Raw genomic sequence first — 27644 nt, 5'->3', positions numbered from 1 at the left:
GTAGTTCAATACTCATCATTATTACTTTCTGACTGGAAACTGAGCAGGAACTGCTGCAGGTTCTTCAGTTTTCCATTAAAGCTGCTGGTTAAACTAAAGAAAAAAAATGGACTATTAAAAACTCAGACAGCTTCATGTGTAAAATGCATTTTATCTGCCAACTTCAAATAAAGTTCCAACAAATACTCCCAAGCATTTTATTATAATGTTAAGTAGGAGGTTCAGAACAAAGGAGTTATCATGGGCATCAGGTCAGGATGCATGGAAAGGAAAAGTCCATGAAACCTCAATCTTCTGACAATGGTTTTATTCTGAAATAATTATTTGTAGCATTGAAGGGGAAAACACACATGTGGGCTGCTGCTTCTGAAATGAAACAAATAGAGATTAAAGATTAACCTGAGACAATAAATCAAAGGAGCCTCATATGTCTTTCTTAAAATAATATGGATAGATAAAGTTTATAGTATAAGAACTGAAGAGTAACATAAACGTCTCTTACCAGAATGCCAGCCCACAGAAAAAGTGAAAAAGAATGAATGAATGGGAATGAAGTCTTTAAATAACCGCGTAGGGACCAGGTGAATTCAATCAGGTTAACGAGGGGTGGTAAGGGTGAAAACAAGAGCCAATCAGTGATGATGAAAGGAAGTGAGGGAAGTGAAGACGGGAAGATGAAAAAGAAAGAAAATAGAGATTTTTACTACACTTTATGTCACAAGACTGTTGACATTTTTTTTTAAGAATCTGTGTGAGAAGTCAACCTTAATCATTCCTGTAGTAATATATTATTCAATTATACAAATTTCTCTCAGGATTGCATTAATTCATTTCCTCTGTAGAAATTTCATAACAACCTAATGTGAAGTCATAAGTGACGATGCTCAGTGCAGCTGCACCTCCTTCAAACTCAGGTAGAAACAATGTAAATTCAGACACATGTTTGTGTTGAAGTCAACTGTTAAATTGTGTGAAGTATTCAGTTTTTCAGTTATATATAGATGTTTTGAATTCATATTACTGTCTTTACCTCTTTGTGCTGGTTGATGTGTGTGTGTGTGTGTGAACATGCGTGTTATTGTCTGCAGCAGCTTATCATTTCCCCTGTGTGTGCGCCTCTGCACTCTAAGGCCTCACCATTGATCCTGCAGCATTGTCGTCCTCAGTGCATCTGTGCACTTAACATTTTTGCAGTCACTTGCTGTTCCTTTACGTTTCGATATTCCCTCCGCCGCCGACCGCCTGCAGCGCAGCACTCACACTGCACTCACAGCTCCCCTCCCCCAGCACAAACACATACACACACACACACTCTGCCTGCCTCCCACCTCCGGAACCCTCCCTTTAACCCCCCCCCACACACACACACACACACACACACACACACACACAGTTTCCTCTTGAGTGCTGACCTGCACTGCTCCTTTAATATTGGTGACAGCTAATACACTTCTAAATGATCAGTTATTATCTCAGGGGCCTCGTCCACAGGGCCCCACTGATTCCAAAGGTCATCCCTCTGTCTTTCAGTATTGATCATGTGGGCCTGTTAACATGGCTGTGGGCCTCACTCAAAGTGAACATTGCCACTAACATATTTCCATCAGCTGTATCTGGCTGCAGAGGGCCATTTAAAAGCCTCTTTGACTCTTCGGCTGCCCCGTGAATAGAGAGGATGAGGAGCATAATGGATCTGCCAATAAGGAAACCTGTGCTACTAAATTATACTGAGGGCCACAGGCAGGACCAAGTCCAGGGGACATCCTGCTGATACTATATGATCCTGATCTCAGTCTGTACATTTACAGTGTTTTCAGATCAACAACATGAGACTGAGGTCAACACACTGAAGACAGTAAATGAAAGCTCTTTGCAACTCTGATAACACATTTATTGTTAATAATAATTCAGTATTACATTTCATAATAACAGTACATAATTATGATGAATGTTACAGAGCAGGACAAGGGAAACCCAAAAAGAAAACACAATTACAATAGTTGTAGAATAATCACATTTTAACTGTATATAATGTGTGTCCACATGTGTGTTAACTTTTAACCAGGGTCGAGTGGCAGCTTGGGAGGATGTGGAAATTCATATTTAATCTGTCTGATAATAAATAACTAACTCATGAACAAACACTAACTAGATACTGAATATTGCAGTATATATTTGTAATCAATTTGTAAAGGCTCCGAGGCTTTGCATTGTTTTATTTAACGTTTTGATCATGGGGCAACCTGGGGCTGAAACACTGAAGTGCCAAAAACTGCAGTTCCTCTAATGACCACTTTAGTCTGGCTCCAAAAGTGAGCCAGTCCCCATAGACTCCCATGTTAAAATGTCCAACTTTACAGCTAAATATATTGGATTAGCATCAGATTAGCTGTGAGTTAAGTGGAGTCAGGCAGTGGAAACCAAGCCGAGCCTCAACCTCTGAGGCTGAACAATGAAGCCAACGCTGAGGTGACAAAAACTGCAGTTCCTCTAATGACCACTACAGTCTGTCTCCAAAAGTGAGTCAATCCCCATAGACTCCCATGTAAAACTGTACAGCAGCAATAAACAGTTATAACAGTACAAAAAACAGTTTTGGCTTCTATAGCTAATTTCCTCCTTCATGACAACTGTACAGAGGGCGAACTCACCTGTTTACAAGGCTTACACTTGCTACAAACCAGTAATGGAGTTAGGTGGAGTCAGACACTGTCCAGATGGCGTAGGCAGCTTCATGAAGGGGTTAAACAGGCGGTCGTCAGTTGTTCAGACCCGGAGATCAGTGACGAACTTTGACCTCTCTGAGGCTCCCGGATGTGAAAAATCAATTCATGGTCAAAAGCTAATTTACGTTAACAAACAGGACAACGAGTTTGCTAGCACTCGTACTGTAGACACTGTGACATGGTTAGCTGTCATTAGGTTTGACTGACAGCCTAATGGACCAGTAGAAGAGCAGCAGAGAGAATCACGTGTCTCAGAGTCAGATACACGTCACGTCTTTGTGTTTCACATGTAGCTCAGTCGTGTTTTTAATGACAGGGATTGTGGTTTTCACCCGACGTTGGTTTGTGATTTCACATTTCTATGTGTTTTCATTAACATCATCTCATCGTCCTCACATGTGTTCAGGAGACTCAGAGACCTCCCACCACCGCTGATGGAGAAACATGTTCAATAAATGATTAACTGTCTCTCTCTCTTTCTTTTTCAGTTGTATGAACTGGACGATGATGAAAAGCGCAAAGAGTTTCTTGACGACCTCTTCAGTTTCATGCAGAAACGAGGTAAGTGATTTCCACCTTAAATACCTCAGTATGGATCCTGTGGTTTATATTCCTTTAGTTTGTAATAGTCCACAGTTTAAAAGAATCAAAACCAGGTTGTGAATATTGTTTTGCAAGTTCCTGCTGGGGGCTTTGGGTATGTTTGTTTTCGTTAGTCTACTGCTCGGTTATGAACTCCTAACCAATGAGTGAGCCAGCCAACCTTTTCTCTGCCACAAACAAATTAATTGATTGTATAACTCTGATTGGATGGTTTTAGCTACATTTCTGAAGCAGCTACAGCTAGCAGTCAGCCCCCTCTGTTGGCCAAAATAAGCACAACGCTATACATCTGCCTGCTGCTCTGCGGCTCTTCTTTCTCTCCGGTCTGTTTTTAATTCACAGTTAAAAGCAGGGACATTTCCAGGGACAGCTCCAGCCGGAACACTCCCTGTTTTTGGTGGCCTGTCCCAGGAAAACGGGGATGTCAGGTCACCTTGCTCCCCGGGCTACTCAGGCCTCCTCTCTATACGATGAATCCTGTGTTTTTTATTGGCCGCTCACAGAGCGACGGTGTGAGGATTCTGCCGGCAGCTGCTGGTTTTACAGGACGGGCAGATCCGTGTTCAGAGCCTGGTATAATGTGAGGAAGTTAATCACCCAGCAGAGAATAAAAGGCTCTGCCAGTCACAATGACAGAGTCTATTTTAGGAGTACAAGGTCACTGCTGTGTTTTTGTTGCTCTGCATTCCTGGTTCAGTACAACATGTTTTACAAATTGTTTCATGTCCTCACCTGCGTGACCCTGACTCCCGACAAAGAGTTTAATTTCTCTTCTATGACAACATCTGAACTTTCGAAACAATCATTTGGAGTATTTTTAAATCAACTTCTAATTCCGTGTTTAACCACAACAGATTCTGCTGTTTCTTCTATTTCCTGTGCAGTGTAAGAAAAGTTCCTGTTTACATCATCAAAACTTTTATTAAGAATTAAAAGAAAATTTAGAATTAAAATTTATATAGAAACATTAAAATGGTTTTTCCCACAGAAAAGATAAATATAATGAGAATCTAACATCTGATCCATATCTATATAATCTTCAGTATCTAGATGAATCATTACACACATTATCACACACGGACGCTTTTATATTTGAAATTATTAAAGCTTTTATAAAATATGTAATATATTATATAATATATAAAAAATATAAGTTCTGGTGGGAAACATGGATAAGATTTCTGATACTGTTATTACCAGGCATATTCTATAGTATATTACTATTATTCATTTATTTCTTCTTTATTTTAAAATTCTCTTATATTTTCAATTTTGTAAAGACTGAATCACTAATAATGAAAAGAAGAATAAAAAAACAAATAAGATTCACGATTTATTTCAGGCTTCACTTGTTAATCAAAAAACAAAACAGGAGTGTGTTACTATCAACAATCACCTGATGAACATGATTCATCTAATAATAAACACAACATTCAGAAAAGATTAAATAATTATCCAGAAGTAAATATTTATGCTTCTTCCTCATATTCTTACACTTGTTAATTTCGTACTCTGTATGAACACCTTTGTTTTTAGTCAAAACACATTTGATTTTTTTATTAACTGCCTTTTTTCATCTTTTTTTTAATTTTCAGGATAAATGCTAATTTATATTTTTTATTTGAAGATGAAACGTTCACTGTCAGCTGCAGTCACACTGTATTTGGGAAAAAAGGATGACACACAAATTAAGGCTGAACAATTACAGTGATCAAAATATTATTGAAATCTCATTATGGAAAAGTGTAATATCCAAATCACGGGAGCTGCAGATTTTTTGATAAAGATAAATAAATAAGAAAATGAAGTATTGTGGTGCTACAGAGACGCCCTGACCTACACATCATATTCTCCAGATGTAAAGGAACATGATTGTTTGGTACAAAAAAATTTTTTCAGTGAAAATGAAATGAAAAATCGACATTCACACAAAAACATGACTCATATCACAATATCTGTTCAAATAAAATAATTGCAATATGTTTTTTGTGGGTTTTTTTTTTTTGCATATTGTTTGGCCTGGCCCTAACTCAAATATTTTATCTTTGACATGAGTTTATGAACATCCCATTAAAAGCTAAGGTCCCTCTGACCAGAGTCCACCTGTGCTGTGACAGCTGCAGGAAAGCACACGTTGATGAAGTAATGATGTAGCTGGGCGGTCACTTGGGTTTTGGAGACAGTATGGATTGTTGTTGGAGCGTTCAATTAGAGATTGATTTTGGACTTAGTGTAGGGAGACATTGTCAGTGTGAAGCCGATCAGCAGCCTATCTCCACCGCTGGCCCCTGACAAGTGTGATCAGAGAAGACCGCTCTAAATATCTGATCAATGTTTTTAGAAAACATCACTGTCACTCTGCCCCGACACACAAACGTCTCATATACACACACCATCATACACAACATAACACACATTCATACACACATACATACATACACCATCATATACGTATATACACACCATCATATAAATATACACACCCTCATATACATACATATACTGCCGTATACATACACACACCATCATATTACATATACACACTCCATCATATTCATATACAGACACCATCATACATACATATAATACATATACACACCACTGTATATATACAGATACACACGTGCTGACTTCACTTCGTTCATAAATATTTTTTTAAATCCTGAGATAAATTTTATCCTGGCCTTTCAAAATAAGAGAGTTTTCTTATCTGACCCCAGATCAGCAAAATGACATGGTTTATGTGCATCTGCCATAGAAAAGCTGTAATAAAACTGATTCATGAGTGAACACAGGGTTGGTGAGTGCCACAGCGGTTCACTATATCACCATGGCAACCATAGAAACTACCATGAGTCAAACTGTATGAATCCTCTTCAGCAGAGAACGGACAGATCAAACATCAGCTTCAAACTTTGATTACCTGCTCTGGGACAATAACAGCGTTAGCGTTAGCGTTAGCGTTAGTGTTAGCTCCATTGTCGCTAACAGTGTAACCACCACAATCCACTCTCTCCAGCAGTGTGATGGTCAGAGGTCAGACTCAGCTCTCGGTGGTGTGCAGGGTGGTCGGATCAGAGTATTGGGAGCCACCATGGCAGCCACTCAATGTCTGAGAGCAATTTCACTTCAGGACAGTCATGAAGAGATCATGTAGATGTTCATCTGGCTGTGGTGGAAACATGCTCAGTGTATTAACCCAGTGTTTTAATACACAACTAATTTGCATAGACAAATGGGTTGGAGTATTTTCTGTCTGAATGATTTTCATCAACAGAAGATGCTCTGATACCAAAGCGATAGAGGGCTCTGCTCCAAATACCTGCAGATATCTGAGAACTTTAGTCTGAGCTCACAATGCACAAGGCAGGTCAAAGGTCAATGGTCACAGTGGCAGCAGGATCCAGACCCTCCACCCCCCCTCATACTATCTTGGGGACCAGAAGTGTTCCCATTTATTATAGATATTATTTTTATTATATAGCTCATCCCAGATGAGATTTGTAATCTCTGCAGCTGTTTGGGGTCTGAGCAGTTTTCAGTCACTAATTCAGTCTCCAGTGCCTCAGTGATCCCAGGACTAATGTTACCTCACCTGCAGTGAGGTGTCAGACCAGAACCAGCAGATAGTCTCAGTTAAACTTTTATAATCTGTACTGGGAGAGAAAGTTGAAGTCATGGTTCAGTTCAGGACGCTGAGAGGTTTTTCTTCTGCTGTCTGAAGCTTCAAGACAGATGTGGAGGTAGACAGCTGCAGACACAGACAACACCTCTCTACATGTCAGGGGTTTGCATGCACAGACATGTTCCATAAATTTGCACTAGAAAACAAGATGGCCACCTCATGACAGCAGGAAGAGGAGACTTTAGGTTGTTGTCTTTGTTTGAACAATACAACAGAGTATTAGTGCCACATTGAGGAAAAAAAAGAAATCTGACATTTCGAGAAGTCAAGATTTTGAGAATAAAATAATATTTCAAGAAAAAAGTTGTAATATAAGATTTCAAAATGTAAAATTTTGAGAGAAAAAAAAGGTGATTTTTAAGAATATTACAACAACCTATCAAACAGGTGAAAGGACAGTCAGTCAATTAGAAAAGGCTCAGTTTCCTCACAATGTCCTGATGATGATGATGATGATGATGATGATGATGATGATGTGCCAAATGATGAAGTAGCTCCTTATTTGTGAAACCTATGCTCAAGTATAACTTCACAGGATGCTCCACGTTCCTAATATTATGACTTTTTTCTTGAAATATTATGATTTTATTCTCAAATTAAGGACTTTATTCTTCATTCTCGAAATTTACGATTTTTTTTCCCTCAACGTGGCCCTAATACTACTAGTGGAAAAAAGAATAAAATGTGTGAGAGACAGCTAAATGAGCTTAATGAGAATAGAACCAAGGATACGGGGTATGGGACACATGCTGCAGGAAACAAGCAGCAACTTTACATGCAAAGACCTTTACAGATGTTTACATCAGGCAGACTCATGTTTCCCCTTGTGGGCTCATCCATAAATTGGCCTTTACCTTCTGTATAACTGACATCACTGAGTGAGTTCATTGTATGACTCTTCTCCACTCATGTAAGTTTTACCATGATCACAGAAGTGTCACTGTGGTCACGAAGTCTTTATAACAGTCTTTCATAACAAAAAGCGAAAAATATACTGAGGCATGTGTGATGGACACGTGTCCCTGTCAAAGTCAGCCAGGGTGGTGACTGTCTTCCTGTTCCTTTGCGAGTTCTCTTTGCCCACATTTATATTTCTGGTCTTCAGATTCAGGTTTCAGAACATCCTTGCGTCGGACAGCGCATTCATGATTCTGTCTTTCTCAGATGTCCTGTCTGAACGTCTGTCCCTGTTCCTCTGTGCTGCAGCTCAGTGTCTCCTCTCAGAGGAGCCTGGACTCTCGGCTCATGCAGCAGAGGGTCAGAGCAGCCTGGAAGCAGAGACCTGGAGTCCTCAGAGCAGACAATGGCTGTGATGGCCTCCTTTGTGTGCTGATAAATACCCAAGGTGATTTACTGTTGCCCCGGGGTTGTGGTTATTAATTGATTATTATCTCTGAGGACTACCATCAGCACTTTCTCTCAAACAAGTCAACTTTTGTCTGCACCTAATTGCTTAAGAACACTATCGTAGAAGAAAAGGCTGCTTGAGAGTTAGCTTAAAAAATGACCAAGTGTTCGATCGCTGTGACAATAAAAATTCCCCCTGGCTGTGCTGCTGCCTCCTCTCAGCTGACAGTCTTCACACTGTGCAGGGCTCTGCTGCTGCATGTGTCCAAAATCACATCTGGGAACATCTGGGTTTAGATGTCACACGTTATATTATATGTCACATTTATCAAAGATTTGGTGTCAGCACTGACACTAGACAACAGGATCTGTAAGCGTGTCAAATCATTTCAAACGCTGCTCAGAATTTCTTATATTTTTCTGTTTCAGTGATTTTAATAATTTTTTATTGCTACCTCACTGAACGGCTGTGTGTGTGTGTGTGTGTGTGTCTGTGTGTAATTTTTGATTTATTTTTGACAGAAAAGCGTTGAATAATGAAGGAGGGGGGAAGAGGAGGGCAGCTAGGCCTTTGGTAATGACAGTGAAATAAAAGGAGTAAATACCAGGCACAGGGAGAACTAGCATCTATGTTTAGCCACTCTATATCTGTCAGTTTATAAATACACATTAAAAAAGGGATAAAAGCTTATCACAGTGACTTCTCAGTTGGCATGATTTAAGAAGGGGGTGGGGGGTGGGGGCAACTGGGCTTCAGTGATGGAAAAGGTGAAAAAACCCATCTGTCCTAACTTCCTGTCTGCACCAACAGCTGAGGGCACTTCCTCTGTCCTTTCTTTACTATCTTTGTAGTGTGGACTCTGTGGCTCATAGAGCTCATCCATCGTTAATCAGAGGTCTGACAAGTGAAGAGTTATAACCAGAAAGCCGTCACATGAATTTTGTTTACCCTTATTCAGACAGAGAGAGAGAGAGAGAGAGCACAGGTAAACTACTACCCTTCACCAGTTAAATCACTGACATAATATAATTGTAGCTACACTGGGTTTCAGCTGTGGCCATATGCAGTGGTACATGTGACCTCCACTGTCTAAGCTGCTAAAATGATTAAGATTTATATTGTTTATATTTTTTCATGTCTGTGTCAGATTCACATTCAGACACCGACACTATAGTGAGAGTTGTCAACTTTATATAATGGTGGTGGTATTGGTAGTATGATGATTTTGATCATATGACACCTGGATTAATTCCCTGTAACATGCATACAGCATGTGCACCCTGACTGACAGGCACACAGAGAGGGACGATCCACCAGGATTTTGTAAGGAGTTTTATCAATATTTTAGTCTAGTTTTAATTGAAGACAGCACCTGACAGTTTAGTCTTTTTTGAGACATCAGAGGATTATTTGACAAAAATGTACACATATTGGGAATAAAAAAGTGATCAATACATGTAAATCACTTCACATTCTTACTTATAGAACCTTTGATGTTTTGTGACATTAGAAATGTGTTGAACAGGACATTTGAATACAAGACTGCAACAGTAATATCATTCCCATCAGCTTCAACTGTTACTAGTTAGCAAATGTTAGCATGCTAACGCACAGATTAAGATGGTTTACAGGTAAACATTATAGCCGCCTAAACATAGTCATTTTACATTGACATAACAAAAAGCACTAATTCTAGACTTTAATTCATCTGACAGTTTATCCTGAGTCATTTATTGTACAACTACTTTTATCTCAGTATATGACATGTATGATCTGTGGTTCTGTGCAGCAGCAGCATTCTCTGTCCAAGTCAGATTTCCCTCTGGAACAATAATCTTTTTAATGTTGGCCTCACAGAGCAGCTGCTGTTCTTCTACACTCTTCTTCTTCTTCTTCTAAGTCAGGTACTGTTCTCCTGCTGCTAACTAATCCAATGAAAAGACCCAAACCAGCAGTGTGTTAGTCCGTCTCTAAATACTGTCGGACTTCTCACCTCCAAGCTCATTGGTTCCAACTGGAGAACTTTTAAAAAGGCCTCACAGATATATTTTAAAAAACAGCTGGAGACTGTAGCGTCTAACAAACGTTACTCAAGCAGGAACCCTTATTACCCCCATTCAATTCATTGCATTTTTGATTTAGCAGTAACACAACAATAGCAACTTTGTTCTTCAGTTTGCAGTTACACCATGAGTATGAGTGAGGCCACTGAAGACCAGCAAAGTTATTGTTTGTTTCATTTATTCCTTCAGGAGGGTAAATGTAATATTTATAGTAGTGTACTCTTTATAGGTGATTTGTTTACTTTGTTGTATTGTGCTTTGTTATATTGTGGGGTAAACTTGAGGGAGCTATAACGTTAGGTAACAGCAGCGACACTATAATGCCAACATAGTTCTTCAGCAGTTTTAACAGATTTTTTTCTAATCTGTATAATCTAACCTGTGACAGCTCATTAACCAAGAAGGTAATGACTGTGATAGTCAGTGGTTGTGGTGGATTTTCTTAAAATATGGCTATTGTTGTTCAGAGGATCTAGCTAAACCTGCTGATAAATGCTTGGATCACTTGGATCAAGCTACACTGTAAGTACGGATAAGGAACATTGTTTTTAGCACAGGAAACATGATTTTAGCAGTAAGAAAATCTATAGAAAATAATCATTTTAATTTGTAATTCTTATATATTGGAATCTTTGGGTAAATTTATTGTTTTCTTTAAAATATGCTAGTTCTAAGAATTGTACAACAGAGAATGTGTTTTAATACTTTTTGATATTAGACTTAATAATTCCTCATACTTTATTATATAAACTGATTTTAAGTTTAATGCTTTTAAATGGAGTTATTTAGATAATGATTTATTATTTTTGGATAGCCTACTGTGATTTTGATATACGCACTTTGTCTAAGCCAGATGAGTTGGCAGTAAACCCACTGAAAACCAACCAAGTTGTTGTTTGTTTCTTTTAGTCCTTCAGAATAAAACCAACCTCTTTTCTCAAAATATGATCATCCTGAGTCCAGTTTGTAACTGGTTTGGGTCTTTTCATGGGATTTGTAGACGGAAAGTAAAATAAAGATCATCACCAGACATTTACTTTATGATTTGGGAGCACTTCAGTGCCTAAAACATCCTGTCCTGGCCCCTGGCTCTTCACGTCGTGGTGATGCTTGCCACCCTACTCTTCCTTCTCCTCCTCATCTTCATTGAACAGAAGCAGATAAACAGTCGGTTTCCCCTGTGATGCTGCATTAATCGTTCATTTCATGGGTTAAAAGAGCAAAGTCAATGAGGAGGAGAAATTCTCATCCCATTATCGGCTAAGAGCAAAGTGAACACGTCAGCGATGAAGCCAAGCATAGAGATGATTACTGCGCTACTAGAGCCCCTGATGCTCCACATTGTTCCAATTACAACCTCCTCCTCTCTCAGCGGCTGAGGGATGAACTGAGTACGACTGTTACCACTGAAAGCCACTGTGCAAAGTGGATTTCTTCCACCTTGTCCTCCATTACTCATTGTCATAATGATACATGGCCTGATTAGATAGTTTGTGCTGACAAAAGGTCCATCCTCACTCTTTTATTCCTGATATCTCTTTCAGGGAATCACAGAGACAAATACATCACCCTAAGTATTGAACCCACATAAATCTTGTTTTAAGAGGCTTGTCTCTGCTCAGATTCTGTCAGACAAAGGCTCAGACTTTTATTTATTACCTCAATCCTTGTTTGGTTGGCTATTGTGTCTTCAACATAATAATAGTTTTATAGATCAGCACACATGCACATTATAATCTGTGGTAATAAAGATAAGCTGTAGGGAGGGAGTGGAGGTGAAGAAGCTGCTGCTGCTTTTTCTTTTTGTTTTACTGTAGAGATCAGCTCTCTCACACATTAACCATATATATACAGTATATATACTGTATATATACTGTATATATCCTCCAAATGTTTTTTCTCATAAAACGTGAAAAGTGTGCGTTGTCATTGTCTCACTTGTACACCACAACAGACCTGTTTTAATCAGTAGGTTTTAGTTAAGGATTGGTTCAGTCTGAAGTTCAGGTTACCTTAAAGTGATCAGGTTAAGTTTGTTTAAACGGTTAAATGTCAGGGTAAATCATGTTAAAGATGACACTCATTACCAGCTGTGACAGTGGGGCTAGTCTTGTTTTCACAAGAATATAGACAGAACAGCAGATCAAGAACGAAACAGAATAACACGTACAGTATACACAACCAAATACAAAATAAAACATAAAATAACAAAAAATTGGAATTGGAAATATTCCAATATTCATATAACTATTTTAATTAGGCATTCATTTAGTCTGTGTTTTGTCTCATATAAATTGACCAATTTCCCCAGTTCTTTTTAAACGTATTCTCTCTGACTCTCAAAAGATATGTCGGCTTTTCATGATGAAAATGTCTTCCAACCACTCTTCCTGGTCTGGAGCATTTACATTGAACCAGTTTCTGGTAGCAGGTTTCTTACTTGATGCTAGTTGAACTTTGGTCAGGTAGAGAGCTTCTTTCATCACGGTACATTTAATGTTGGAAGATGTTTGATGGGAAAATATCGCGCTGAAAATATTCTACATGATGTACATGAAGCGTACATTTGATGGGATATTGGATTGTTTCGGTGCACGTCTTGCACAGCAACACACATCTCTCAGCCTCTGTGCCGGTGCTCCCGGCCGCCTCTCGTAACCGTAATCTGAATCTACTGCAGGTAACACGCTGACTTTGCATGACTACCTCACACAACCCCACACCAAAGAATCCGAACTACCCCTTTAAGGTGATGTGTGGGTTCCCCAGACTTCAGAGTCTTTGAGTTCACGGACAGGCCACTGCACGTGCCGTGTAGTGCTTCATAATCTGGCTCTGTGGTCCAGATGTTGTTACACCAGGGAGTGATCAGCCCTGCTGGGAAGTTTTCAGCAGCTTCATTGTAGGATGTCTTCATAACTTCATTCAGCTGTGTATTGTGATGAAGGTGCTGCATGGTCTTCCTCTGTCCAGCTCAGATGAGTGAGTTTTTAAAAATCAGCAGTGAGGACTCCTGTATATAACCAATGTTACAGTTCCTCTTTTAAAATTGACTTTTCTTTAACGGAACATTTACTCCAACACACACTGACAAATAAAACTACAGTTATTTTAAGCTGAACTTTCTCATTTGTCCAGTGTTATTCCTTCAGCCCAGCTCACACACCTCCTGCCAGTCGCTCCGGCTCAGGTCATTTTTCAGTCTCCAGCCTCTGCTGCAGATTCTGCTTCTCAGAGCGACGTCGAGCGGCGCGGCCTCAGACTTACTGCTGCTGTTTGTCTTGTGAGCAGAGGGGAACATCAATCCTTTGTTTTAATAGTGTCTCATTCGTTCACATGCCAGCACAACAAAATGAAGCCGTAATTACTGCCCTTAATTGATGTGGTTTTACCACCTCAGACGATACTTCAGAGCCCTGCTCCCCCCGCGCTGTATAGGCCCCGCTGCTGTTGTTTGCACTATATTTCTGCAGGTATTGATCGCTATTATGGTAAATCCGATGGGCACAATGGAACTCTATCAGCAAAATGCAGGTTAATTATCTCAGGGTCAACCACTTTGCAATCCTCACAAAGAGCCGGCCGTTCTCTCTTTATTGCCTCGCATTAAATTGCAAATACAAATTATTATCTGAGACCCTTTATTTTGCTAATCAGGGAGTGGGCTGGCAGTCATTAATAGAGGATGACCTCCCATTCTCCACACAGTGTATTAGTGAAGTTTTAAACAAGTCAAGACTAATTTATCTGTAGCGCTGCTGTTCATGACTGACTTTTTCTTTTTCATGCCTGTTAATCTTTGTTTAGGAGGAGCAGCTGTCAGACTCACATGAGATTCAAGTGTTTTGTCCCTACATTGAAATAAGACCTTTATAATGAACGGAGCAGCGTCGAGCGGCTGCTGCAGCTGAGGCATTAGAAACTTCTTTCTGAAACTTATATTTCCTGCTGTTAACAGAGCTGTCAGACATTTGACTGGCTCCAGATAAATTGGCCTTATGAGGAGGTGCAGCAGCCTATTGATGAGAGGAACCAAAGTTAATGGAATTGATTGTGGATATTGTTTGCTTTCTGCAGGGACTCCAGTGAATCGGATTCCTATCATGGCCAAGCAGGTGTTGGATCTCTACATGCTCTACAAGCTCGTCACAGAAAAAGGCGGCTTAGTGGAAGTCATCAATAAGAAAATATGGCGTGAGATCACCAAAGGCCTTAACCTCCCTACCTCCATTACCAGTGCAGCTTTCACTCTCCGAACACAGTGAGTACAACACAGATGACTGATAGCTGCTCTCTAACACCAGGACAGGTGTCTCAGTATGATGGTGTGGTGTGTCCAACATGAGTGAGATGCTTTGTTGTTAGTGTACATTTTTTTTTGGTCTGTGCTGTTATTAAAATATGATCTTTTTTCTTTTTCTCGGGTTGATTCACTTCACTGGTCCAAAATTGTTTCCGAATGATCTATTTTGACTTATCGGATTCATTATTTCTGTTTGCAACCGAGTCTCATAGAAGGCTTTAAATGGATCATGAAGTAATACAATAAGAAAAGAATAAAAAAAAGAAAGAAAAAGACACAAGAAAATGTTCTCAGTAGATCACTGACCTCTGTCAAGGAGAATACTGAGACATTAATGTTCAGTTTACTGTAGTGATCCAGGGTTTGAGCTTCATCACCATGTGACAGTTCATGTCATTTATGAACACGCGGTGTACACTGAGGAGTGGGCGGGGTCATTTGTACTTCACAGTCCGCAGAATGAAAATTCGTTGTGGATCAGGGCTGGAGCCAGAAAACCAGCTCTGTACCAGGATTGGCCCGTGTCAATGTCAGGGGTTTGAGTTAGAATAAGTACTTTGTTACAGGTGGATGACTGACCTCCGTCGTCAGGTTAACAATAATAAACACGTAGTTAAGGTTCATCAGTTCATCCAACCTGACCTCCACCGCCCTGAATACTACGTCACATGACTCACTCCTCGGCTCCAGTCTTTACTAATACGGCCACTTGAGGACGCCTAACGATACTCGTAATAAGCTGCTGCATATCATTTGTAAAGTCAACACTTAAAGAGGAAGAGAAACATAGTTTGAAGGTCGTTGTTCCGTTTTCAGATCATTCTGTTTCCTCAGTCCTGCTCCTACCCTGCAAAAATCGACTGATTAATGATTGATTGATCACATGGTACAAAGTGACTGAGGAACAAAAAGCCAAGTGAATGACTTCCTCTCCCCTGCAGGTATATGAAGTACCTCTACCCGTATGAATGTGAAAAGCGAGGACTGAGCTCCCCCGGCGAGCTCCAGGCAGCTATCGACAGCAACCGGCGGGAAGGCCGTCGGCAGAGCTACGGCTCTGCCATCTTCAGCTACTCTCCCGTGGGCACCCCCACCCTCCTGTCCTCACCAAAGATCCAGATGTCCCACCTGCCTACGCTCACTCACAACAGCGGCCATATCTCCCAGGTGCCTGTGATCAAGAAAGGTACGACAACACGAAGATGAGCAAGATCTAACACACAACATTTATCACACAAGATCTAACACACAACATTTATCACACAAGATCTAACACACAACATTTAACACACAAGATCTAGACAACAACATTTAACACACAAGATCTAACACACAACATTTATCACACAAGATCTAACACACAACATTTAACACACAAGATCTAGACAACATCATTTAACACACAAGATCTAACACACAACATTTATCACACAAGATCTAACACACAACATTTAACACACAAGATCTAACACACAACATTTAACACACAAGATCTAACACACAACATTTATTACACAAGATCTAGACAACAACATTTATTACACAAGATCTAACACACAACATTTAACACACAAGATCTAACACACAACATTTAACACACAAGATCTAACACACAACATTTATCACACAAGATATAACACACAACATTTAACACACAAGGCAAGACTTGACAAAATAAGGAAATGACATCTATCTTCTGTCAGATGGAGCAGTATCTCACAGCAAAACATTCACTATATAAATGATGCCAAGTATGTTATTGTTGATTAACTGCAGTGATGAGCCACAGAGCTGCAGCTCCTATAACTGGTGCTGGACAGTCCAATTTGTTGATGGCAAACGCCCTGTATTACAAAAAAAACTAACGGAAACTAATAAAAACTAAACTTAAACTGAGCATTTTCACACACAAAAAAATGAACTACAAACCTGCTCTAAAAACTCATTAAAACTAAACTGATATTTAAAACACAAAGTCAAAACAAAATAAAAACAAAAACCACTGAAAAATCCCAAACTATGATAAGCCTGAATATAAAACCTTCTTTTCCTGTGAGTGCTTTTAATGGAGAACATCTGCAGGAAGTGATCAGTGTTATTGATGATGCCTGAACTGTGATTGGAAGATAACATATCTTATATATCACACCTGGATACTTTCGGAGGAACCTGGGACTCAACTGTCCCTGTTCACGAGCGTAAGCCTGGACCAGGATCCTGCAGCTGCTCTGATGAAACCTGGTGCATGTTGAAGGAGGGTAATAAGAGGAATGGAGCCTTCAGCAGAACACATCCTAAATAAACTGATTCTTTTTCTGTCACTCTGGAGGATGATTCATTTCCTCCTTCATGGACACTTTGTCGAAGCAGAGATTGCACATGATGTATTACACAGATCACAACATGTCTTTGAGAAACTGTTGCACGATCACCGAGCCACGTAAGGAGAAGTCATCGTGTTTGCATGTCACAAATTGATTTCACAATCGCTGCACCGTTTCCATCCATTCATACTCATGTAACATGCGGGCGGTGTGGTCATCCCCCCCCAAAAGAGGAAACATCTTGCAGGACTTCCTCATATCAGCACCGCCGATTTCCAAGACAGTCTAATGCACCACAGAGAGCCTGGCAGCTCTTTGATGGCAGGTCTTCAAGGAGACAGCAGCTGACTGACTGGGTAGCGTGACTCCAACACATCACAGTTATTTTAGTGTCGTTTCTCTGCAAGGTCACAACATGAAATAAAATCCAGTGTTTCAATTAACACACTGAATAACTGGCATCTCCCAGCATCCTCTGGGCCCAGCCTGAGTCACTGAGGGGACATCATCAGTCCCAGGCGTCTGTTATAGGGCCCAAAGTGAGCCAGAAGAAAGTATTATATACATGTTCACACAGTGTGGCAGCTCTCTAATAAATAAGTCTGTAGGGGCACAAAGCTCAAACTGACTCCTCCTGTAAAGCAAAAATGTTTTATTAATCTATTTTCCATCGTACAAAAAAATTGTTATAATAATAATAATATAATGATAAAGTTTATTTATAAAGCACTTATAAAAATCAGAGATTACAAAGTGCTTCAACAGGATGAAATAATAAAACAAACATGTAGACAAATTGCTCAAGATAAAAAATAAAAACAATAATAAATAAATAAATAAGCAATGCACAAATATGTGAGATATTTAAAAGAGATTATTCAAAAAGTTTGTGAAAGAAATGTCTTTTAAAAAGATGACACTGATTTAATGAATCCAAATTCATCAGGCAGGTTGTTGTGGTGCCCTGACAGCAGAAGCTCCGCCTCCTTTGGGATCACATTTTGACAGATGTCAATTAATATTCCCCAGTTTGTCTCTGGGTCCAAAGGTTCACTAAATATTATCCACAAATTCTAAAAGAATCCACAACACTGTTAGAAATGAAGTCTCATACATGTAGCTGGACAGGTGCAACACATAAGAGAGAAGATGTGTGATTATGGACAGGCGACCTCCACCATATATCCACATGATATAATGAAGAGACTTCAGAAACTGAATTTGGCTCCTGTACAATCACCACATTATTACATTTCTTGAATATTGTACGTTACATCTGTTTTATTGTCATCCACCTGTGTGTGTGTCACGTGACCGTTTTGGTCCAGTCATGATGGAGCATTCAAATGGTTTGATTGATAGATAGATAGATAGATAGATAGATAGATAGATAGATAGATAGATAGATAGATAGATAGATAGATAGATAGATCTAGACCAACTGTAACAGAGCACCTCTGTGTCACCAGCATACTGAGGAAAAAATACTGTGACATGTATGAAGGAGATTCAGAACAGATTTTAGTGGATTTCCTGTGAATATCTTTCATGATGGGGGTTTCTGTGTGTTAGAAAATATAACATGTATCAGCTACAGATGTGTGTCTCATAGTCTTCCTCTTTCCAGAGGAGCCTATGATGTCCAGCTGCCTGCCCAGCCGGATGGCCCTCCCCATGTCGCCCAGCAGCCACCACGCGGCGGCCGTGGCCGCCCAGGCGGCAGCGGCGGCTCAGGCAGCGGCTGCAGCTCAAGCGGCGGCGGCCGTGCAGGCAGCAGCTCTGGAGCAGCTCAGAGAGAAGCTGGAGAGCGGCGAACCACCAGAGAAGAAGATGATGATGGTGGCAGAGGAGCAGCAGCGGATCATGCAGCACGCCCTGCAGCAGAACCTGCTGGCCATGGCCACCCAGCTGCCCCTCAACATCAAGCTCAACAACAGAGGTGAGACACACACTGACTGAGGCTTCATCTTTTTTAATCTTCAGTAGGATGTTGACGGGATTTTAGAAATACTGAGTCATTAGCTCAAGGCCAAGACCAAAGAAATGAGAAAAAGTTTGTTTCTTAATGTGTTTGTGTTTGTTTGTGGAATATAAACTTCTTCAGAATTCACAGAAACAGCATAGAGGACCGGACCTGTGTGCTCAGCTGTAATTACGGAGTGGGTGTGGTAGACTTACCTTTCCCTCCCGCTCCATCAAGAACACACACAACAGCTGTGTCCCAATTCAGGGGCTGCTTCCTAAGGAGGATAGCCCTCATAGCCGTCCTAGACCACGCCCTTTGAAGGCTAACCAAAATGCGTCCTTTCCTAGCATCGTCTGAAAGCTTAACCGAAATGTGTTCTTTCCTCACGTCCTTTGAAAGCTGAACAGAAATGCGTCCTTTCCTCGCATCCTTTGAAGGAGGATTTCCGTTTTGTGCAACCAGCTGTGCCCACCCTTACTGTTGTACAACACAAAACTTTTTTTTCACAGAAACTTGAGGTTTTAAGGTCCTTGGTTTTAACAGTTGTACCATTAGCTGTTGAACTGAGCTGAAACCCAATACTTACATTTAATAGTGTGATCCCCATGCTCTCTGTCAGTGCTGTTTGCTGCCATATTATTGTCAATACTGGCGTGCAAAGAATCTTGGGATAGGTTGGGCCATGAAGGATCCACCTGTTGGAAAGGAAGGACACTTTTCGAGGAGACTTCGAAATGGGACGGTCTCGTCGCTGCCCCAGCCTCTGGAGGATTCGGCCCCCTGAACTGGGACACAGCTGATAAATGTCTGTGATGAGGTTTAAAGAAGAAAGTCTGAGGAGGGAGGTCAGAGACGGACAGAGTCACTGTGGGTTTGGTCCTTGCATGGGATTAGTTGAAATGTAGAATTATAAACTTTTACTGCTGCTCTTACATACTTTCATCTAACATCAGTATTTGTCGGAACACTCCACATGTGTGGGCGTGATGTGAATGTGGATCTTTTACAATCAGGAGTCAGATGTAATGAGACCGAGATGACAGTGTGAGGCGGGCCCTGTGTCAAAAGCAGCTAATGGCTCCTGCAGACAGCCTGAACCACTAATGTGCACATAGTTCATCATATCACATGTGTAATTTGCAGCTCAGCTCCACAGATGTTATGAAGAAATAGTTCCCGCGGACCACAGGCTGCAGCCAGCTCAGGCTGACACACCATAAGTCACATGTGACTTAATGATAGAGGCTAAAGGAAGAATGAGGGGCCTATCTGCTGGAGTGTGATATCATCTCTGTCTGCATCACTGCCTCTCTCATATTAGTCATAATAGCAGGCTTTGCACTTGATACGTGATGGAGAAATGAGTGAGAATCTCTCTCAGGTTAATTCCCACACTGGTCGTCTGGCTGTGGCTCTGTCATTTAAAGATTACATCCAAACACTGTTATTTGTCTCCACCCATATGAGTGTGTGTTTACAGACAGTTTGATATCAGTGTGTGTGTGTGTGTGTGTGTGTGTGTGTACTGTTGGTCTCTTTTCTTAAGACATTTCTGTCACATTTATTCAGCCAAGTTCTCCAACTGTGTGCTGCGATAGGATTCATCCATAACTGACATGTACAAATGGCTGTAACATCTTTTGACAGTTCTCTGTGCCCAGACCTCTTTAATAAAGCTCTCCTTATCCTGTCACTCTCTGAATTATCACCAATACTCCACCGGGCGCTGCTCCTGCTCCTTCTGTTCCCTTTCTAAATGCTCATATTGAGTTTTTCTCTCTGCTCCTCTCTTGACAGATGATAGACAAGAGACCGCATTGAACCTGTCTACCAACGGCATTAGCAGCATCAACATGTCAATAGAAATAAATGGAGTTGTCTACACAGGTAAATAGAGGGGCCGTTTGCTGATGTAATTGCAGGCAGGAAATTCAATAAGTTATAGCAGCACCCTGGTGCTTAGTCCTCCACGCAATTTGATGTCTTTGCTATAAAATCCATCGTAATGAAGTGGCAGTCCAATAGAGTTAAAAAAGTTAAATATCTCAAAATTGGGCCTGTGGATTTGAGGTCGATGGGGCTTATTGTCTTATGTGCCTGCCTAGAGAGTGTGTGTGTGTGTGTGTGTGTGTGTGTGTGTGTGCGTGTGTGTGTGTGTGTGTGCGTGCGTGTGCGTGCGTGCGTGTGTGTGTGCGCGTGTAAATGGAGGCAGCTTGTGTATTGCAGTAATTACTGCCTCTCTGGTTTAACATGGACCAGTTGTGTCAGGGTATAAGCCCGGTGGCCGTCACATCATGTCTGAGCTCTCTCAGTGTTTTGTGTGGACTTGATCCAACTCATCCTGACACAGACTGACATCACATTAATCTGTGTGTTCAGATCTGTAGATGAAATATAACAGTTACTGATGACTGCCTCTGTATTATCCATATAAATTTGCAGGTCGAATTTTACATTTAACATCTTAAATTATGCAATTTATTTGCCTTTAGCAGCAGAATCAGAGGTTCTGATCAGCTATTTACACAAAGCCAGAGTCAAGTCAAGCCAGTGCTACTTAATAAACATAGCTTTGTCTCGAAGATCTTTACAATCTGTACAACACAGGACAAAAGGAGAGACTCCTCAGAGGAGATCTCTCTTCCAGAGAAGACAGATGTTTCTGCAGAGACAGAAGCAGCTGCAGTAAACCTGGACAGAGTGAGGGAATTAAGTAAATAAACATATAAAATAAATATATAATGTTATAATGTTTCCCTCAGTGCTATGTCCACACTACTACATTTTAGTTTTAGTTTCCTCCTGCCTGGACCTATTTTATTTTGAAAACTCTGGGGTTGTGTTGTACCTGGACATCAGAAACTGAGACCATTAGAAACGTTGACGTAGACACCCGCGGTCACTCCCTGATTGGCTCTTATCAGCCTGGACTACCAGTGGTGAATACAACATGATAATTAATTACAAGTATTACTGACCTCGTTGTCTTTGCTAGCAGCTGATCAGTTAAATTCTGTATTTTAACGCTACATCTGTCTTTGTTGTTCAGAGTATTTTCTGTAACTAACCAACTGCAGAGAAGACAATCTGCTTCCTGTTTACACATGTTTGCACATGCTCCGTGTACATGAATGGTCATGTGATATGTGTTTTCAGGTGTGATAGTACAGATATAGATCATTTGCATTTTAAAATAAACATGTAAAAGTATGGATGTAGCCCTAATTATATATTATACTGTCAGTGGCAGTGACAGGAGGGGTATACTGTTTGTTACTGTACATTCAGACTGAAAGCAACCACAACGTCAGAGCTGCACGCCCGTTGGCAGTGTGGGCGTCAGAAAAAGTCACGTGGGACGACAGCAACCAATTGGAATGTAGAAGTTTTCCACTCTAGAGAACGCTAAAAAACACATTGTGTAAACTTTAGTTTCTATCAAACATTTGTTCCAGAGCACAATGAAGGAGAAACTGATAACTACAGTGGCGAGTTCCCTCCTTTACTACATGTCTCTGTTTGTTTACCGGAAACTGAAAATAGGAGGGACTTACATGCTAACTAGCGCCATAGCATGCAAAACAACTTGATGCTAATCAGTTGGTAATGTTAACGCTGCTAATTTAAAAGATTTCACATGCTTAACTTATAACCTACTTGTGCTCAGTTGGTACAAAGATACCGGCTGACATATCTGTTTACTTTGCGGGTCCTTTAAATAAAGTTTTGCAATACCAAACATTCTGAACAAACTTGCTAGCTGTTATTCCATCTATTTCATCTACGTCAGCGCGCCCGTCGAGTCCTTGACCTTTCAGTCTGAACATACAGTCAAACAAGTCTAAGTACAGTTAGACTATAAATCAGACAGAGTGGATTATATTACTGCAGTTTTAGATCTCTGTCTAATAGAAACAATGGCTGCCTGTGAGGTGTTAGGATAGTGGAGCTGACTCAGACCTGATGTTTGCTCCTCAGGCGTCCTGTTCGCTCGCCAGTCGGCCATAGCAGGGATGACGGGGCACCGTGGGAAACACAGCAGCTGTCAGACTCAGGAAAAGACCAGTCCCACACAGTTCCAGCCCTCCTGCTCCTCCTCCTCGTCCTCCTCCTCTTCCTCGCTCGATGGACACAGAAACTCCTCCCCCTGAGTTTCTTGTCCGTCCTCACCTCCTCACCTCCATCCTCCCCTCAAAGACACAGCAGCTGGAGACACGACCATCAGACCGACTCCAGCAGCTCCTGAAGGTGGCTTTCCCTCCATCCATCAGTCAGATTCCTCGTAGGTTGCCTAGCAACAGATTGAAAAGCAGCAAACTTGTATTTACAGACTAAATACTTCTGCCCCTCCCCCCACCCAACCCCCTCCTCGTGCTCTGAATCAGTAGTGTGTTTCCAGGACATTTAGCCTCTGTGTGTTGCCATTTTCTTTCACATCCTCTAAGACTGTTCACATTCACGGTTGCTCATCGGCTGAAGGTTCGAAGATGTTTGTAAACTCTCTGCTCACAGCTGATACCAAAGAAAATACGTCTCTCACTGAGCACTGAGCTTCAGCACCAATCATCAGACCTGATGAACAGAGCAAGAACAACACAAAGCAGAGCACATGTTAGCTTAGCATCAGAGACTTTCAGCTACATCAGGTGTTCCACTGAACAAGTAGGTCACACACGTGACACAGTGAGATCAGCAGCTGCTTAGCTAAACTGGTTAGCTGGCTAATTAGCAATCAGGCTAATGAAACTAGATTAAAAAAAAGGCTAACACACAGCTCTGTCCTCTAGTAACAAACAGTATCTCCCAAAAGTTTTATCAGGGCCAGATTAACTTGTCTCTCAGATGTCCCCCCAAACCAGTCAGAAACCAGTCAGCTCGGAATCCCAGAAACCAACTAGTAGGACACTGGACCACTATCCTGCCCCAGGTTTCCTGTGTGTCCATTTAATTCCAGCACCATCTAACCATAATACAACTCTACCACAACTGTTAAGACTACATTTTAAAGAAGGGTCCAGACAAGCCCAGTCTTCAGAATTGGGTAAAGATGCAGCAGTACCAAAGATTATAATTAATCAAATTGCTCAGAGTAGTTGACACACAGATGACCTGGGGTCCCATAGAGTCTTTGGGGCCCTGGGAGACCTCCCGATTCAGTCCAGTTGATAATTGAACTGAAAAACTGAAGTGCACATGCAGAAAGTCACGTGAAAGTTTCACCAAAGATTTTATGACTCACACCTCCAGCCATCATTTACAGTGTGGTATCAGACTTATGGACCCACTGTTCATCCAGCTGTGGATGTCGTATTATAAGAAGTGGATGGAGCCTTTTATTCATTAACTTTACTTTCAGATGATGTCACACACCAAAAACAAAAAGAAAAAAAAAACATCTTTTATAGCAGTGGTCTGTGGGGATATGGGGATTTTTTTAATGCAGTACCAAAGTTGACCACTGGAACAAACTGGCAGCAGCACAGATGTTACATTGCATTCTGGGATATATAAACACCACGTTCACACAGTTAGGATGAGTTTATAATGTGGATTCGGGACACATTTGTTTTTTATATGTTGTTTATATGCTAGCGTGCAAATCAGACGTATGATCAACAGCTATGAGAGTTAGCGTTAGCTGAAATAATCTGTTCAAGCTGCACAGTAACTAATCACGTGTTCAGATGTGTAAAGACGCACATGGCTCTTCACTGCTCCTGTGTAACCACTACAACATGGCCAGTAGAGCAGCTCGCCACTGTGGACGGCTGAGACGACATTAGTTTAGTCTTTATCAAGGTTTTTTTTTTTCTCTTTGCTGTGATCACAGAATAAGTGAACACGTTGTTTTGATCATAGAATAAATTATTTGTGACGTAGAGGTAACAAAATATTAAAACATAAATGATTTTAAAAACAAGCCTGTTAGTCAAGATGACGATGATGATGATGAGGAGGAGATCTTCCTCGTGATGATAAGAAGAGTACATGTTAAAACCCTGCACTGCAGAGAGACAGTGACTGTGATGATGAGCTCGCTCTGGTGCTTTCCTCACTCGTTAGGGTTAAACACTGTAATCCACCTTGTTGCTCCACTGTTGTGGTTGCGGTCAGAAATACTTACACAACCTGTGCTGAGGCCGAGTGTGGTGCCGCTGCAGCGGGAGGCTGAAGCCACAACGCTGCACACAGTATCACTGATGTCTGTTCATGTAAGACAACAGAAGCACAAAGCGAAAAGAGAGTAGAGCACTTGAGGCCTGTCAGCAGCAGGAGGAGACGTCATCAGTGGTTTTATATTGTGAATATGATCCAGGTTTCTTTTTTATTTATGCACTTGCTTCTCTTTCATTTCTCTTTATTCCTGCTTTCATAAAGGTATAAACTATTTTCTTTATTGTGAAGGGAAAGGATAAACAGTTTGAAGATATACGGGGTTTTACTGAGTCTGTAAGAGCTTTTAATAGCAGATTTTATTTATTGAGTTTTGTATTTGATCCTGCTAACGTTGCATTCAGCTCCACCACTTGTTTGCAAACCCTGTCTAAGAGTCTCCTTGAATGCAGATACCTCACCGATCTACCTGTATATAATCATAGTAAAGTATGAAAACAAGATATACCTCATAAATTTCATTTATTTTTATTGTACAGCCACTTGAAATCAATGTTTTACTTCAACAGATCACTGGATTTTTTTTTTCTTTTTCATTTTTTGTATGATTATACCAAAGAAGGGAATATTTTATTGACACACATCTACCTCATTTGTTATAGACTGTGCCAACGAGCATGTTCACGATCTTAATTGCCAGTGTATTCATGGTGTTTCATATCCATGTGTTTGTGTGGATACAGATGCTTTTCAGTCAAAAGAAAAAACAGTAGATGATACTAGAGAATTAATGAAGCAACATGTTCAAAAAAAGTGCTTTTTATGTTGGGTGTTGTGCCGGCGCAACAGAGCAGCCTTGAGTGGGACACCGTCGGGTCAGAGTCGATCCAGTCTGCATGAAAACCTGAGTACAGAGAAGAAGACAGAGTGCTGCACCAGTGAGCCACAGACCTGATGTCCTCTGTCCCGTCAGGGGCGGAGCCTGAGGACAGCGGTGTCAGGTGACATCAGTCTGAGGCGGGAGGTTTACTTCTACAAAGTTTGGTTTAAAACACAGACCAACAGGACAGGTCCACAGGGGGTCAATTATCTTTAGTGTGACCCCACCCTCAGGACAGACATTTGTGGCTCTACCACTGATGACGAAGAGCTGTCTTCCTCACTGTGCAGCAGTTCTCATGCAGACGGTTCACAGTTCACTGTGACGACAGTGTCGCGCTCCCGGCTGATCACTGGTGACACAGTAAAACTGATAATATATTGTGTGACTGTATGTATCCATGGTGATGTTGAAATTGTACAAACGCAATCGTGCAGCAGAGGACAATCCTCAGCCAATCAGATGAGCTGACTCCTCGGCTGCCCGTCGAGCTGGTGAAGGTGGTTCGTGCTTTTTAATTCTCGTGTTTACTTGAAATGCTCTTCAGCAATCAGACGATTCTGCAGGTAGATACAGATCAACCACTCCCTCACACACACACACACACACACACACTGAGACTGTCGCTTCATCTCGGTGTTCATAGAGCTGGACCCAACAGGCCTCCATGATCTGGAGAGCTCAGATAACTTTATTATAATCTGTGTCGGAAGCATAAACACGTATCTCCACCTTGACAGAGCTGTGAAGTGGGAGAAGTTCAGAAAAGTCATATTCATCTTCTTTTTGTTTGTGATTTATAACAGTTTGGGGAGACATTGACAAAAATGCCCCCACCTCCACCTCCCCTCAGCAGGGGTAAGGTCAACAATGATATGGATCATATTGGCTGTGGCTGTGACTGGTTTCTTCTTCTCCGAAGCAACAGCAGCTGAGAGTATTATGGTCTTTATATGAATCTGCCACAGTAAAGTGTCAACAAGACAAAATGAAGCCTGATGACTGTAACGTCAGTCCAGAGGGTCATCAACTCGACCAGCAGACTGGATGTGATCTGCTTGTCCTTCTTCACAGCTCCAGCAGACTTTAAGACCTGGTCTCACATGAGGTCCAGATTCTGGAGACCCTGTCCCAGGTCCAGTCACAGTTAACAGTTGTGATGATGAATTATATTGAAGAATAGCCTCGATCCAGGACTGTCAGAGCATAGATGGTGGTCCAGGATCAGGATCGGGATCGGGACTTTTCAGTCACTCAGAGGCTCCAGATGTTGATATCTGATTGGAGACTTTTAAGGTGGAAAGCAGCAGATGTTAAGGGATTTATTTCTACAGAGAGGTGTCGTCCATCACAGTCAGTACAAACAGAAACTCATAAATCTATGATTTTAAATGTTTTGCTGTACTGACTTTAATGAGAGAGGCTTTTCTTGTGCCTAATGTCATTTCCACCTTAAATGTTACTCAGCAGATCACTGACCACCTGACTTTGTATCTTTAACAACTTTTGCGACTGAAACGTCTGAACCAGTTCTGGAGGACCGCCACACGGAGTGGGATGCTCCCGGATCAGGGCTCCTTCAGGACTGGACCTTCTCAGTCCCGTCTCAGAACCTGTCCCTCCACGCCCCCC

The 27644-nt window shown here is 41.1% G+C and overlaps 1 protein-coding gene across 2 annotated transcripts in view; it reads left to right on the top strand.

Annotated features, from left to right (window-relative positions):
* The window catches only part of arid3c (AT rich interactive domain 3C (BRIGHT-like)), a 74424-nt gene extending 48791 nt beyond the window's left edge, over positions 1–25633 (top strand). For both annotated transcript variants that reach the window (XM_023397759.2, XM_023397758.2), the window contains 6 exons: positions 3215–3287; positions 14503–14686; positions 15670–15914; positions 18680–18991; positions 20816–20905; positions 22997–25633. In XM_023397759.2, coding sequence (XP_023253527.1) covers positions 3215–3287; positions 14503–14686; positions 15670–15914; positions 18680–18991; positions 20816–20905; positions 22997–23169 — 1077 coding nt within the window. In that variant the 3' untranslated portion in view covers positions 23170–25633. The remainder of the gene's footprint in view (positions 1–3214; positions 3288–14502; positions 14687–15669; positions 15915–18679; positions 18992–20815; positions 20906–22996) is intronic.
* Positions 25634–27644: the final 2011 nt, after the last annotated feature.

The sequence above is a fragment of the Seriola lalandi genome, unplaced genomic scaffold (genome assembly GCF_002814215.2).
Source record: "Seriola lalandi dorsalis isolate HSWRI2012SDOR001 ecotype SW California unplaced genomic scaffold, Sedor1 jcf7180002054883, whole genome shotgun sequence".
In the NCBI taxonomy this organism is placed as follows: Eukaryota; Metazoa; Chordata; class Actinopteri; order Carangiformes; family Carangidae; genus Seriola; species Seriola lalandi.
Note: the sequence above shows the minus strand (reverse complement) of the source record. Positions and strands in the feature narration are given on the sequence as shown.